This window comes from Gavialis gangeticus, unplaced genomic scaffold (assembly GCF_001723915.1).
Source record: "Gavialis gangeticus isolate Ggan-Ray unplaced genomic scaffold, GavGan_comp1, whole genome shotgun sequence".
NCBI classification, from domain to species: domain Eukaryota; kingdom Metazoa; phylum Chordata; order Crocodylia; family Gavialidae; genus Gavialis; species Gavialis gangeticus.
In genome coordinates, this window is record NW_017729031.1 from 86,217,592 (window position 1) to 86,229,820 (window position 12,229).

Genomic DNA, 12,229 nt, shown 5'->3' on the forward strand with positions numbered 1-12,229 from the left:
AAAAAAAATTACATCCCATTTTAATTAAATCTAAAAAAACCTTCCCCTTAAAAAAATGGAAAAAAAAAAAAAAAAAAAAAAAAAAAAATCAGAAAATACATAAGGCAAAAGGTTTCTCCAAAACTATTAAAGTTAATGAATGGAGGAAATATGTTTCCCAATACGGTAACAAAAATGCTCAAACTAGATCTTTAAAAAAAAACCTACCTTAAAATACTAAGAAAAATACACAGTAGAAATATTAGAAATTAAACTATAGGACAAAAATATTTTTTCACATGCTTCTTCAGAAAGACATTAATTGTTTCTAATGATATAGAAAGGGCTTTAACATTAACATACATTTGTCTATCTAACTAATATACAGTACCATAGTTTGGGTTGCGACCCAAAAATGGGAAGGGAAAGGGGAGGGGATGACAGCAGCAGTGTGCAAGCTTTTCCTGCCCCTCCCCACTCCTGCATCCAGCCAGCCAACTGGAAATTCCAGTTAAGAGCATTCCAAATGGTGGAATGCCGCATAACAGGGATTTTACTGTATTTCAAAAGGTCATGAGCTGTGGCAGGGCACAGAGGCAGCAAAAAGGTTCTTGCCCCTTCCAGTGGGGGAAGGGGGTTGGGGAGAGCTGCACGGTCAGGCTGCTTTCCGTGCTTGTAGGCCTGGGGCGGCTGGGAGATGCTGCTCAGGGGGCAGGAGGGGCCATGACCAGGCTGTCTGGCATGGTGCACCAGCCCCAGCCCAGGGCAGGAGGGTTCCACAGACCTCTCCTCCTCCTCCCTCCAGCCCATGCCAGGGGTGTGAGTTAGGCCAGAGCACAGTGGCTGCAGCAGCTCCAAGTGATATGGGGTCAGCTGGGGAGGGGTAGTGGACTGTAGGTCAGGAGTGAGGGGCATCAGCATGGCCCAGGGGGATGTGGGTCAGAACAGGCCATGGATCTTTGCAAGTGGGTCCTGGTAGGAAAAATGTTGAGAACCACTGGCTTACAGGACTCAGAGCAAGGCGCAAACTGGCATTCAAGCAATCCCATCCCTTCCTACCCGGGAAATTTTGATGCTTTGACTATGGTAATATCCTTTAGAGGAGAAGCCTGTGTCAAACACTGCCCAAGAATGTATTAAGAGCTTTTAAATCTCGATGCACTTCAGTATATAATACAGGTACAGTTCAATGGTGCCAAGGTGAAGCTTCAAGACCTATTGTGTTAAATGAGTAGCTGTCAACCTTTGGATTGTTGAATAACAAGCAGCCAAAAAGTCATCCTTTGACTCGCATCTCACAAGTCACAGTACCTACACAAAACACTGAGAAAGGTACCTAGCTGTGTTACTCAGTCAGAAGGCATGAGAAGGTAGCATCTTAGGGACTTTCTGATCCAGAGGCATAATCTTTCATAGGCAACAGCCAACTTCATCAGATGCTTTTTTAACCTCCCTGGACATTTCATCACTGACCTCAAAGTAGTTCTTTGATAACAAAAATTTAAAACAAACTCAAACAGGAAATTGCAGAACAAGAAATCATCCACAGACTTGATTGTGTTTAGTCTAAACAGAGACCATGAATTCTTATCTCACTGCCTGAATTAGCTTTTACAACCTGCTGAGGGACGTAAAGCATAAGTGCTTTGTTTTTTCTCTTACTCACCCTTGCCTCTCTTGGAAGCACCCCTTTTCTTTTCCTTCCCACTTCCCTACCCTTTATATTCTAATCACTACTTTCTATTTAGCAGCTCTGATTTCTGCAGTCCCTTCACAGCATCTGATGAAGTAAGCCCTCTCCAAAGCTTATGCTTTACATCTCTGTATTTGCAGCTATGTAGACTAACTAAATCTACCCTGCCTTCTTCCCTCGGGATGACACTGAAATTGTCAAGCCCCTTATGAATGGCTTGTCAGGAGATTAGAAGATCTTCACTAGCCAAGGAGTTTAGATGCTTTTCATGATCACTTTCAAATGAACATACAGGAGGTATTTATAGTGTTTTATACCTCTCCAAAATTACTAATCAAGTCAACAGAACACCGCAGATTTGAAGTGCTGTTAACAGATATTAACTATAAGGATAGCTTAATTGAAGGAGTGAGGATAAAACTAAGGCAATGTTCAGTTAGTTAACTCAAACTTACCTGTTGTACGCACTCTCTCTAGTTTTCCTTGTTCCTTTGCACTTCCCTGAAGTGTTACTAAAAGATCAGTTGCTGTCAAGTTTTCTTTAGCATCAAACCAGTGTCCATATAGTTCTTGACTTTTTCTTAAATCTATGCAGTTAAAATTAATTTGAATACATGAAACTAACTTTAAGTAATTGTCGAAGGCTAGGAGTTGTGATGCCCTGAGAACTCATTTTGATTCTCCCATTGACTTGCTCCGACTCAAGCATGTAATTTGTCTTTTCTGTTTATCATCTGTAAGCTAGGCAGTTGACTAAGTATTTATTCTATATGAAGTGATTTTTAATAGACCCATAAATAGTACTTTAAACACAACTGAAGAGGCCAATCCCTGTTCCACAAGAGAAATAAAAGTAAACAAGGGGGATAAAGGAAAGAGGTTTACACCAACTGAGGCCAATTTATGTGCAACATGCACAGTATTTCAAATGTAAAAATAATATTAAATATTACTTATATTGGAGTTCATATTTTGTCTTTTTCCTGATAAACTGAACAACAAACAGGCCAACAGAGAAAGAGAAGCATTTTGAAGTTTTAAATCCACTGCTATTTATAAATACATGTTATTTAAACAAACAGCATTATTTTAACATTAATCCTATTCCTTAACCCTGCTCAGTCTGCTAGTCTGGAAAGATTCCAGAAAATGACTTCCCTCATACATATGAATACCTGGCAGTACTCACTAAATTACACTGAGTATATATACTAAGGGACACAAAAGAAAATTGATATATGAAGCAATGTGCACAGGTACCATGGGACTTAGATGCACTTACTCTTAGATAAAGCAGGATTTTTCAGGTTGTTGCTAAAGTAGTATAATAAAGTAATAATCTAAAAAATGTAAAAGGGGAAAGGATTGTAGTAAGAGACATTAGTTGAGTTTGGATCTGTTTTGAGTGACATGCAGTAAACACAGTCCCAAGAAACCAACAGAATGCAAAACAAGTCTTCAGCTCAGATATGTTTATGACTGATGTAAATGGACCAAACCCTTAGTTTTCCTTGGATGGCCATGTAAGTAAGAGGGGGAAGGAAGGGAAATGGAAAGGGGCATGGGGGAGAGGGAATAAGTCCACATGCCCAAAGGGTCATTGGTATTCAATGTAATTAAAAAACCCTTGGATTTGGTACAACTAACTTACCCTTTTCTACATCTTCATCTTTATAGTTTTCTTCAAAGGTCCTACTTTTAAGTTTACGGCTATCTGGTAAACACACCTTCTGAGAAGCAATCTATAATACGTAAGTAATTGGATCATATGTAAGTTGCAGTACTTTTTTACATAAAATGCATGTTTTACTATATTAATGTTTTCTGACTATATAGTATATAAAACAGACAAGCTGATATCTTATAGAAGTGTTTTGTTCACTAATCATTCTTAGGATACCTAATCATTTTCAAGTTTTGAAAGCAGTATAACTCTTCCCCACTTGATGCTAGTTGTATTGCATATTATTGCTAGCACAAAAAATTCTTGGCTGGGATATAGTGTTCAAAGTTCCATGTTTATATACTACTCTAAAAAATCTGTCTACATATAAGAACACATTTAAAGTAGATTATCAGCTGCTTATACGTTAATCAACTAAAGGCTCGTGAAACTCACAGAAGAGGGTGCTCCTGTCAAGCTGGTGGATGTTTCAGTCTCTTTAAGTTTTAATGTTTCCATTTCTGAGTTCCCTGGCTCAACACTGTAAACAAACAAACAAAAAGATCTAACAATTTTGGCAAAAGTACATAAGAACAGTCATTTATTGGGTCAGACCATAGCTTTGTGCTCAGTATCCTATATCATGCAGTGGCAGAGCAGATGCTGAAAAGGAGTTAACTAGGTACGACCAGGGTTTTTTTCCCCACAGTTCCGCTCTCTCTTGCAGCCTCCAGTATTTATGGTCTACCTGGATTATAAAGCTCAATAAACACCAGTTATATAGCATAATTTTCAAAACATATATTCTCTATCAATTAAATGTTTTCAAAATAAGGAATAAACACACAACTTATTCAAGGACGCTTTATATTTTAATATACTTTCAAAGAAAAAGAAATGTTCTCTAAGCATGTTAAAAGGGAAAAAAGTAAAAGCATAGTTTGTCTTTATTGTTTAAAAAAAAAAAAGACTTGCACAAAATTCATAACTGAACAATTATCCTTCAGTAGAGCCCAAACAATAACCTACTTTAGAAAAGGTCAGAAACTACCTGTTCCAAAATGTCCACACTCTCCTTCCTTGTGAGAGGTCAGCAAAACTGAGTCCCTTTTGCCAAACTATTTTCCCCTAAGCTTCTCTAATAAGCAAATCCAGCTAATGTTAAAGGTGGCTTGCTCAAGAAAAAGTTGAGGGAGCAAATTGATAAAGTGCTTGGAAACTTGTATATGATGGTTAAAGTTGTTGGGGTATCTGAACCCTAGTATATCATAGTTGTGATAATGGAAAATGAAGTGTCTGTTCAAGAACGAGCAGAAGGTACACACTGTAAGGTGGCTTAACTTTTCATTCCATCACTTTTGTAGTTGTGTTTAAGAGAGATATTGTTCTGCTTCTACTTAACCCTTAGCACTGGAGGCCCAATGCTGTTACAGAAAAACTAGATGGATTCTTTTCTGTCTTACATTTAACAACGGATCTTATTGTGCACCGACTGCAAAAACCTTTATTACAAGCCAGACATACAAGGCAGCAACAACACAACTGAAGATTCCAGATATAGTTTTCAGTGATGACAGTTGGGAAAAAAAAAATCTCTCAAACTGAGAAAATTTATTTTGAAAGTAACAGCAAAACTCCACTCTGAAATATTATTATATTACCCACCAAATTGCCAAAATGCCATTTCAAAGCACACTCTCACACAAACATCCAAACACTTGTATTGTTTAATTTCACTTCTTACCTCTTTCTTAGCAAAATACATAAACAAAAATTGTAGTGACTTACTCATAATGAAGATCTTCACTTACTAACTGTCAAGGAAAACAAAAAGATTTGCTTTATTTTTTCAATAAAAACAAAATTCCTATTGGCAAAGAGGCTGTTTTAAAAACTAATTACCTTGGATGGAATGTAAGAAGAAAAGATGGAGAGCAATTTGGACTCTACTGATAACGGGGGCAAGGCATCTAACGGTATGCCCCTTACTAATTTCTCTCTCATATTTTTGTACCTAACTTTCAGTTCTTCAAAAGCAGACACTAAGTTGACAAAGTCACTTTTTAAATTCCTGTTAAAAATAGAAAACAAACACTTCAGGTACAGTGGGGAACTCGTATTCCATAATTTTTTTTAATCTGGATCTTTCGATGTGTAGCTTCATACCTAATTTACTTCTTATTATGTAAACTCTGTGCTGAATATAGAATTATTAAATTCCTCACAGCCTTTTCTATGGTGTTTGTCACCATAGTATCTGACTTTCTTCTGGTAGGTGATGTGAAGATGCATTGATTAATGGACATGAAAGGTAGTATCATCATCCCAACTTACGATTAGGTAAGTAAAACAGAGATATTAAAAGTCAAAGGTTAGAAAGTGGGCACAAAAGCTGTAGGTGGACAAAATAATTACACTGGTTTAAAGTGGGGGACCTGCCACTTGCAGCTAACGTGTTGTTACTGTTTCAGCTATCCACTCTTAATCCTGTGGAAAACCAAGGCACTTTTCATGGGAATGGAACGGCTGCTAGAATACTTTCTGTTGCTTCTACTTGTGGTGGGATACAGGAGACACAGACCAACTACAAAAGAAAAGCCTAAGATGCAGCAAGCTACACTTGTTCCCACCCCTGTCAGAATAACTGTTTTATCTGTCCACATCCAAAATTTGGGCCCCTAACTTGACATCTTTAAGGCATTATATTTTAGAGTATTTAACGTATTTGTATCTATTACTTGAATACTGTTGGAGGGCAAACCAAACTAGTTCTGCCATGAGAAAAGAAAAAAATTTAGTATACTAAATATCTGACATGGTGGCACTTCCATTTTCCAATAGTGATAAAAAATGCTCTGATAATTTGCCACTATCTACCCATTATGCAGACGTTACACTCCAGGAAAATATTTTCACCAGAACCAAGCCAAACTGGTCCAATGGGTAAGTCTTAATCAGTAATAACCTGAAACTGAGAAATGCAGTGGGTATGTGATTATATATCACAACTTTATGTATAAAAATGCATACAAGTATATTTTTTATAGCAATAAACAATTTAATTAGATTTAAAATATTTTAATTCCACTAAGGACTACTGCTGCCCAAATGGAAAGAAAGTGTTTGCTGTTGCTCTTTTTATGTTAACAAATGGCTTGATTTTTCACATTCTAGAGAACATCCTATATCTGCGATATTGCAAAAATCATACGTGCCTGCTAAAACACTCTTTTTCCTCTGTAACAAGTTTGTAAATCTTCCAGCAGTGCTGACGGCACATCCAGTAATGAGTTTGTAGAAGCTGCAAATCTGCTTTTATAGCTCTCTGCAGCATTTTCTTACAACAGTGTGATGAGCAACTCTCCGTTTCTGTGGTTAGGTGCAACATCCTTTAAAAAGAAAAAAAATATTTAATATTAACTAATGAATGTAATTAAGAAATATTTTTCTCATTACTTGATGCATGTGTCATTTTAAACTTATTTAGCTTTTTAGAAACTACTTCTGACCACAACTTGGGAGGGAAACCTGAAATTTAAAATCAATTCCTACTATCCAGTACAAGGAAAGCCAGTATACCTAGGGACTAGGTCTGGTGAAGCAGCTAGTATTTGCTTTGGATTTGGATTCGGCCGAATCGGGAGATGGCAATTCGAATCACTGTCCCGCATCGATTCAGCTGAATCTGATTCGGAGATTTGGCTGCTGCTGAATTGGCTGAATCTCCGAATCAAACAGGCCCCATCCCCTGCCCACTCTCCCAGCCACATCAATGGCTGCCCCACCCAGCCCCAGCATCCCGGCTCTTTTAATAAAAGCCCCCACTTGCCAGCTCCTGCCTGGTGGGGAAGCAATGCCCGCTGTGCCCAGAAGCTCCGACAGCTGCTGCTGCAGCTGGTGTGTGGGGCTATTTTTTTTTTTTTTTTTTAAAGAACCAGGAGCTGGACTGGGCAAGGCAGCTATCAACAGGGCTGGGAGAGTGGGTCGGGGGTAGGGGCTCATGGCAGAGCACCCCATGCAGCGTGGGGATCGCCCCCTAGCCCAGCAGTATCCAGTGAGTGCGAGGCTTTTTTAAGTGCTGGGATGCTGGCACCAGGCAGGGCAGCCATTGACATGGTTGGGGGGGGGGGGTCGAGGGGCACTCAGGGGATTTGGGGGAGCAGGCAGGGGATGGGGCCTGGTGGGGGTCCTCCCATGGTCCCCACCCCACTCTTTCAGCCTGCCCCCTACTTACCAGCACAGAGTCCAGGTCAAATTTTACAGCCTTTTTCAGAAGCAAATCAGGACACTAAAAAAAAGTGCTTCTTAAGGTGCTGGAGGGGAAAGGCTGTCTAAACTACGGAGATTAAATATGGCCAACCACAAAGAAGAAACAAGGAGAACAAAGGCACATAGTAGACAGGAATGGATGAAAATAGTGAAGACAGCCAAGCACCTCTACGGCCTATGGTACTATATTATTAGTAATAAAAAGATGTAGTAAATAATAATAAGTATCAATTCATAAAAATGACAATTAATGACAAACCTCTCAGGGCTTCCCTTCGTTTCTCCAATATGCACATTATTTTTCAGCTTCAGAGGATCCTGGAAATAAATCACTGTAATTAAAATTATACACCTGCATTTTCTTATATCAAAATCATAATTATACAAGTAATTCTGAGTAGCTCAGTGAGCTCAAAATATTACCTTAATTTGGGAAATCCATTCAGGTGTTGTGATACAAGTATCAGTACCATTTACTCCTGTCTCAGCAAGCTTTGACATAATCTCCTCTCTGTTGCTGTGTATGCATGACAAATCTGTATTACAAGCAACACTTGTATAGTTCTCAGTTTGCCACTCCTTGGGCCTTGTTTTATTCATCATTGTTATCTCTGTGTTATCTGCCCGAGATGCCACAGAAGCCTTGGCATTAGTAGCTCTGCTTGTTGTAAAACAAGCCCTAAAATCAGAACTTGCATCAACAGTCTGGTTAATGGTTACTTTATGATTACATGTGGTCTTATTCAAGCAGATGAGGCAGTTTTGTTCTAAGTCAGAACCCCTCATCATACTATCCCCAGCAGATTTGTCTCTGATTTCTACACTAGACAAATTACTTTCTCTCACTGGAATTCTGGAGGCTGCAGATGAAAAACTGAATTTGGCTTCAACAATCTTTTGGGTACAACCATCACAATCAGTATCAAACGCAGACAGAAATGATTCTTCACAAATATAAGAACTTGTATCTTCTGTATTTTTGCTAGAAATCCATGTGGATGTTACAACAGATGTTTCCCAGGGTAATATGCAAGGATTTCCCTGCTTCAGCAATGTGTGATTGAGGCCATCTCTCTTTTTAGGTACTTCCTGTTCTTTAGCTTTTGGGGCTGATCGGGCATTATCAAAAACAGGAATATGCTTTATCTTGTCTTGATTTTCTAAACTGTTTGCTTGAAGTGCTGTTTGATAAGCCCTTGCTGTGCTCCCACAAGCATTACTTTCAAAGGAATTTTCACAAAGAGTGCTATGATACATCTCATTGGTTTGTTCATTTTCACATTTCACACCCTTATAATCCACCAGAGGTATGGAGTCTTGAACAAACATTTGGGGGAGTTCTGGTACAGCTACTTCATTACAAAATTCTTCAATCGTACTGTGTCCAGAGGCAAAAGGGTCTTCTCCATCAGCTGTAACTCTACAAATTGGATTTACCAACTCCAAAACTTCCAAATTCTGGATCCCTGAAGTTTTCTCATGCTCAAAAGACATATATGAGGTAGTTTGATCATAACAGTCTTGCTCTTCAGCACTATGGTACTCTAACTGTGAGTCTTCATCTGTCTCGTTTTTGTGTCTGTAGTCATCACACTCCTTGCAACTGAAATGTATATTGTTGCAGGCCTCTCCTAACACACAAGCTTCATTTCCATTTTTGTTGCCACAAATATTAGAAACACACTCTCTCCTTTTATTATAGTTATCAAGTTCTGCATCTACTGATGAACTTAAACAAGACAGGCTTTCTTCTTGCAAGTTTAATTCTGAAAAACTCCTGGAGCATGTATGGTCTGAAATGGAACAGTTAACTCCATTAGATTGGTCTGTTGCAGAATATGCCGCAGGGTAGGCTCCTGTTTTGTTATTAACAATGCTATTTGCCCTTTGTTCCATGATCCAAATATCAGGGTTACCAGCAGAAGTAATCTACTCAAACTCAGCATCCTCTAATTCACTTTCACCATACAATGTTGAAGTCAGCAGCCTGGTTTTAAATATCAGTATCTCACCTGATTAAAAAAAAAGGAAATTCTAATCATTCAATCTAATAGAAGCATATTATACGTAAACATACTTCAGAATGAGATGTAGCACTATCATGTTTTGTCCACTGGGTTGTGATAAAAGCTAGGGTATGCTTAAAAAACAAATCTCACTATGAAGAATCAGATAATCATATAGAGAATCATATAAAGAAAAACCACTATTATTGAGTTAAAATGCAATGGAAAACTATTTTACCCAATTGATTCCAGCTTTCTTCATAATCCAGCTAAATTACAGTTTCTTGAAACTTGTATCTACTGTCAAGTACACTGCATAATGTTTTAAATAGTAATGAATAGAATGCATTTGCTTTTATGCATCAAAGTAATTGACTGGAGATCCAACCCTTAAAAGTAAGTGAATAACTTTAGAACACTCAGTTATGCAGCTGAATACTGACTGGGTGCATCTACATGTGCTATTAACCTGACAATTAACTGCAGCACCGTTTGCGCTAGTCAACTGCTCCTTAGCGCAGTGTCTGCACATGCACCCAGGACCACAGCAGCCTGAGTCACAGGAGGGTAAGCCCTGGGCTGGCAGTAGGTTGGTAGGGCAGACTGGGCATGGGCTCCAGACAGCTGCAACAAGGGCCTGGTAGCTGCAAAGGGAAGGGGCTGATTTTTCCCTATGCTGAGCAGCAGCTTCTGCCCGGCTGCTACCATTGCTGCTGCCACTGCTCAGCATGAACAGGCAAATTCAGAGTAGATGCGGGGCAGGCCAGGAGTGAGACTGGGTGCATGAGTTCCAGCTGGTTCAGAGCTGATCCACTCCACTGGATCAAGTCCACAGCAGGCCAGGGTCAGAGCTGTGCACGTGGGTTCCTGCCAGTACCACAGGGCTAGGGCCAGTGGTGGCATCAGCCAGGAGCCATTGCCTTCACTGCCTAGAAAGGCAGTCCAACTGTGGAGCCATCCCAGCCCTGCTGTGCGCCCAGGAGGCGATGGAGCATGCAACAGGCCAGACAGTACGTGGGCCAGGCACGACAAACGGACCTGCTGCAGACCGGACAAAGTCCCTCTGTGGGCCAGATCTGGCCTGCAGGTTGTTTTTTGCCCACCCCGGATTAAAATGTTAGAAATAAAAACTGAATACTGGAATGAATCATAAATTTGGGGAAATCTCAAAACTGTTCCATACAGAGACCAGTACTAAAACAAATAAAGTAGAATTCTCTCATCCTGAGGAATAGCATTATGGTTCTCTAGGACTGGTAATCCCCAAGCATTCACTGAAGTATTAATCCTCTGAAAATTGGATCTCCTGGCCCAAGCATTAAGATCAATTGGTCAGACAAAGGATAATAATAGAAAGGAGACTGATATTCGAGGAATTCAAATTAATTCTGATCCAACAAATCATTTGTTCCCAGCTTGAAATAAAGGCTCTGCTGAAGAAGTGATGTTCTCAAAAATTGTAGGCCTGACAGAAAAGACTTTGCAAACTGTCATTAAAATAAAGTGTACATGTCTTGATTTAAGATGTATAGAATTTAGCTCAAAAAAACGACTTGGGGACAGCATGCCAAAAACAGCTATATAAACAGCAGCTAAAATGAAAAAAAACCCCCATATATTAATCTAACTTTATTAAAAAGTTTACTAATTTGGTTAAAGAAACTCAGTCAGGAAATGGTCATGCTATATTTAGGCTGCCACTGTACTATATTATCCTTATTTACACATGTTTATGACTATGAAATATTCATAAATAGAGCTAATACTAAATACTCAGGCAATGCTTTAAAATGTTCCAGCTTTGGCACATAAAACAAGGCAGGTTTTATTAGCCAACATCCATATAGCAGAACAGAGGAAAGATATTTCAGAACTTACTACAAAGTAAATTTTTCCATCTTATCAAATTTCATTCACTGTATATTCCATACTATTTTATTTCTTCCATATTGTCTATTTTTAATGAACTAGGGGATATAATTAGCTTACTCCAGTAATACACAGTAATTTATTGCCCAAGAGCTATAACTATATATTCAACCCCCACATAACCAAAATATTAAAACTCCAGTGCATGCTATGCTGCACATTCTCAACTTACCCACTGAAAAATTAACATCAGTAAAACACTTTTCGTGGAATTTCTATTCATATTTTAAGTATTGGTCTGTTGACTTTTTCACTGTATCTTCAAAAAATTGTCAGAGTTGTTTTGGATTTCAAAAATCTAAAGAAGTTAAAAGAATAAATGTGTACTACAAAATTACAAATGAAAAATTAGTTATCCTATGTAACGTCATTTATTACCCTATCATCTCATACCAGCATAAGAGAATTTAGGTAATAAAGACAGAAAAATTCCTTAATGCAATTATTTGGATAAGATTTTGAACACAGAAAAAAGTCATGAAATTTTTTTCAGTACAATCATTTTCCAGTCTCCTTGCTTCAGGTTCAATGTGGTATAAAATAGCTGTAGCCGTTCAAGTAAGTTTTTCATGCTCAGGTTAAATTTGCCCTTAATAACTTAATTCTAGATCTTAGGCCTCATCTATGCATGTTCACAAGGGCTGGACGGTACCAGCAATCCTCTACTGTGAAGGTGCACAATATATCTAC

At 38.7% G+C, this 12,229-nt stretch overlaps 1 protein-coding gene across 3 annotated transcripts in view; it reads right to left on the reverse strand.

Annotated features, from left to right (window-relative positions):
* Positions 1-12,229, reverse strand: part of RBM44 (RNA binding motif protein 44) — a 27,648-nt gene that overhangs the window by 7,868 nt on the left and 7,551 nt on the right. For all 3 annotated transcript variants that reach the window (XM_019523322.1, XM_019523320.1, XM_019523323.1), the window contains exons 2-9: positions 8,028-9,616; positions 7,864-7,922; positions 6,551-6,724; positions 5,238-5,406; positions 5,124-5,149; positions 3,792-3,876; positions 3,324-3,414; positions 2,128-2,259 (exon numbers count right to left, since the gene is read on the reverse strand). In XM_019523322.1, coding sequence (XP_019378867.1) covers positions 2,128-2,259; positions 3,324-3,414; positions 3,792-3,876; positions 5,124-5,149; positions 5,238-5,406; positions 6,551-6,724; positions 7,864-7,922; positions 8,028-9,500 — 2,209 coding nt within the window. In that variant the 5' untranslated portion in view covers positions 9,501-9,616. The remainder of the gene's footprint in view (positions 1-2,127; positions 2,260-3,323; positions 3,415-3,791; positions 3,877-5,123; positions 5,150-5,237; positions 5,407-6,550; positions 6,725-7,863; positions 7,923-8,027; positions 9,617-12,229) is intronic.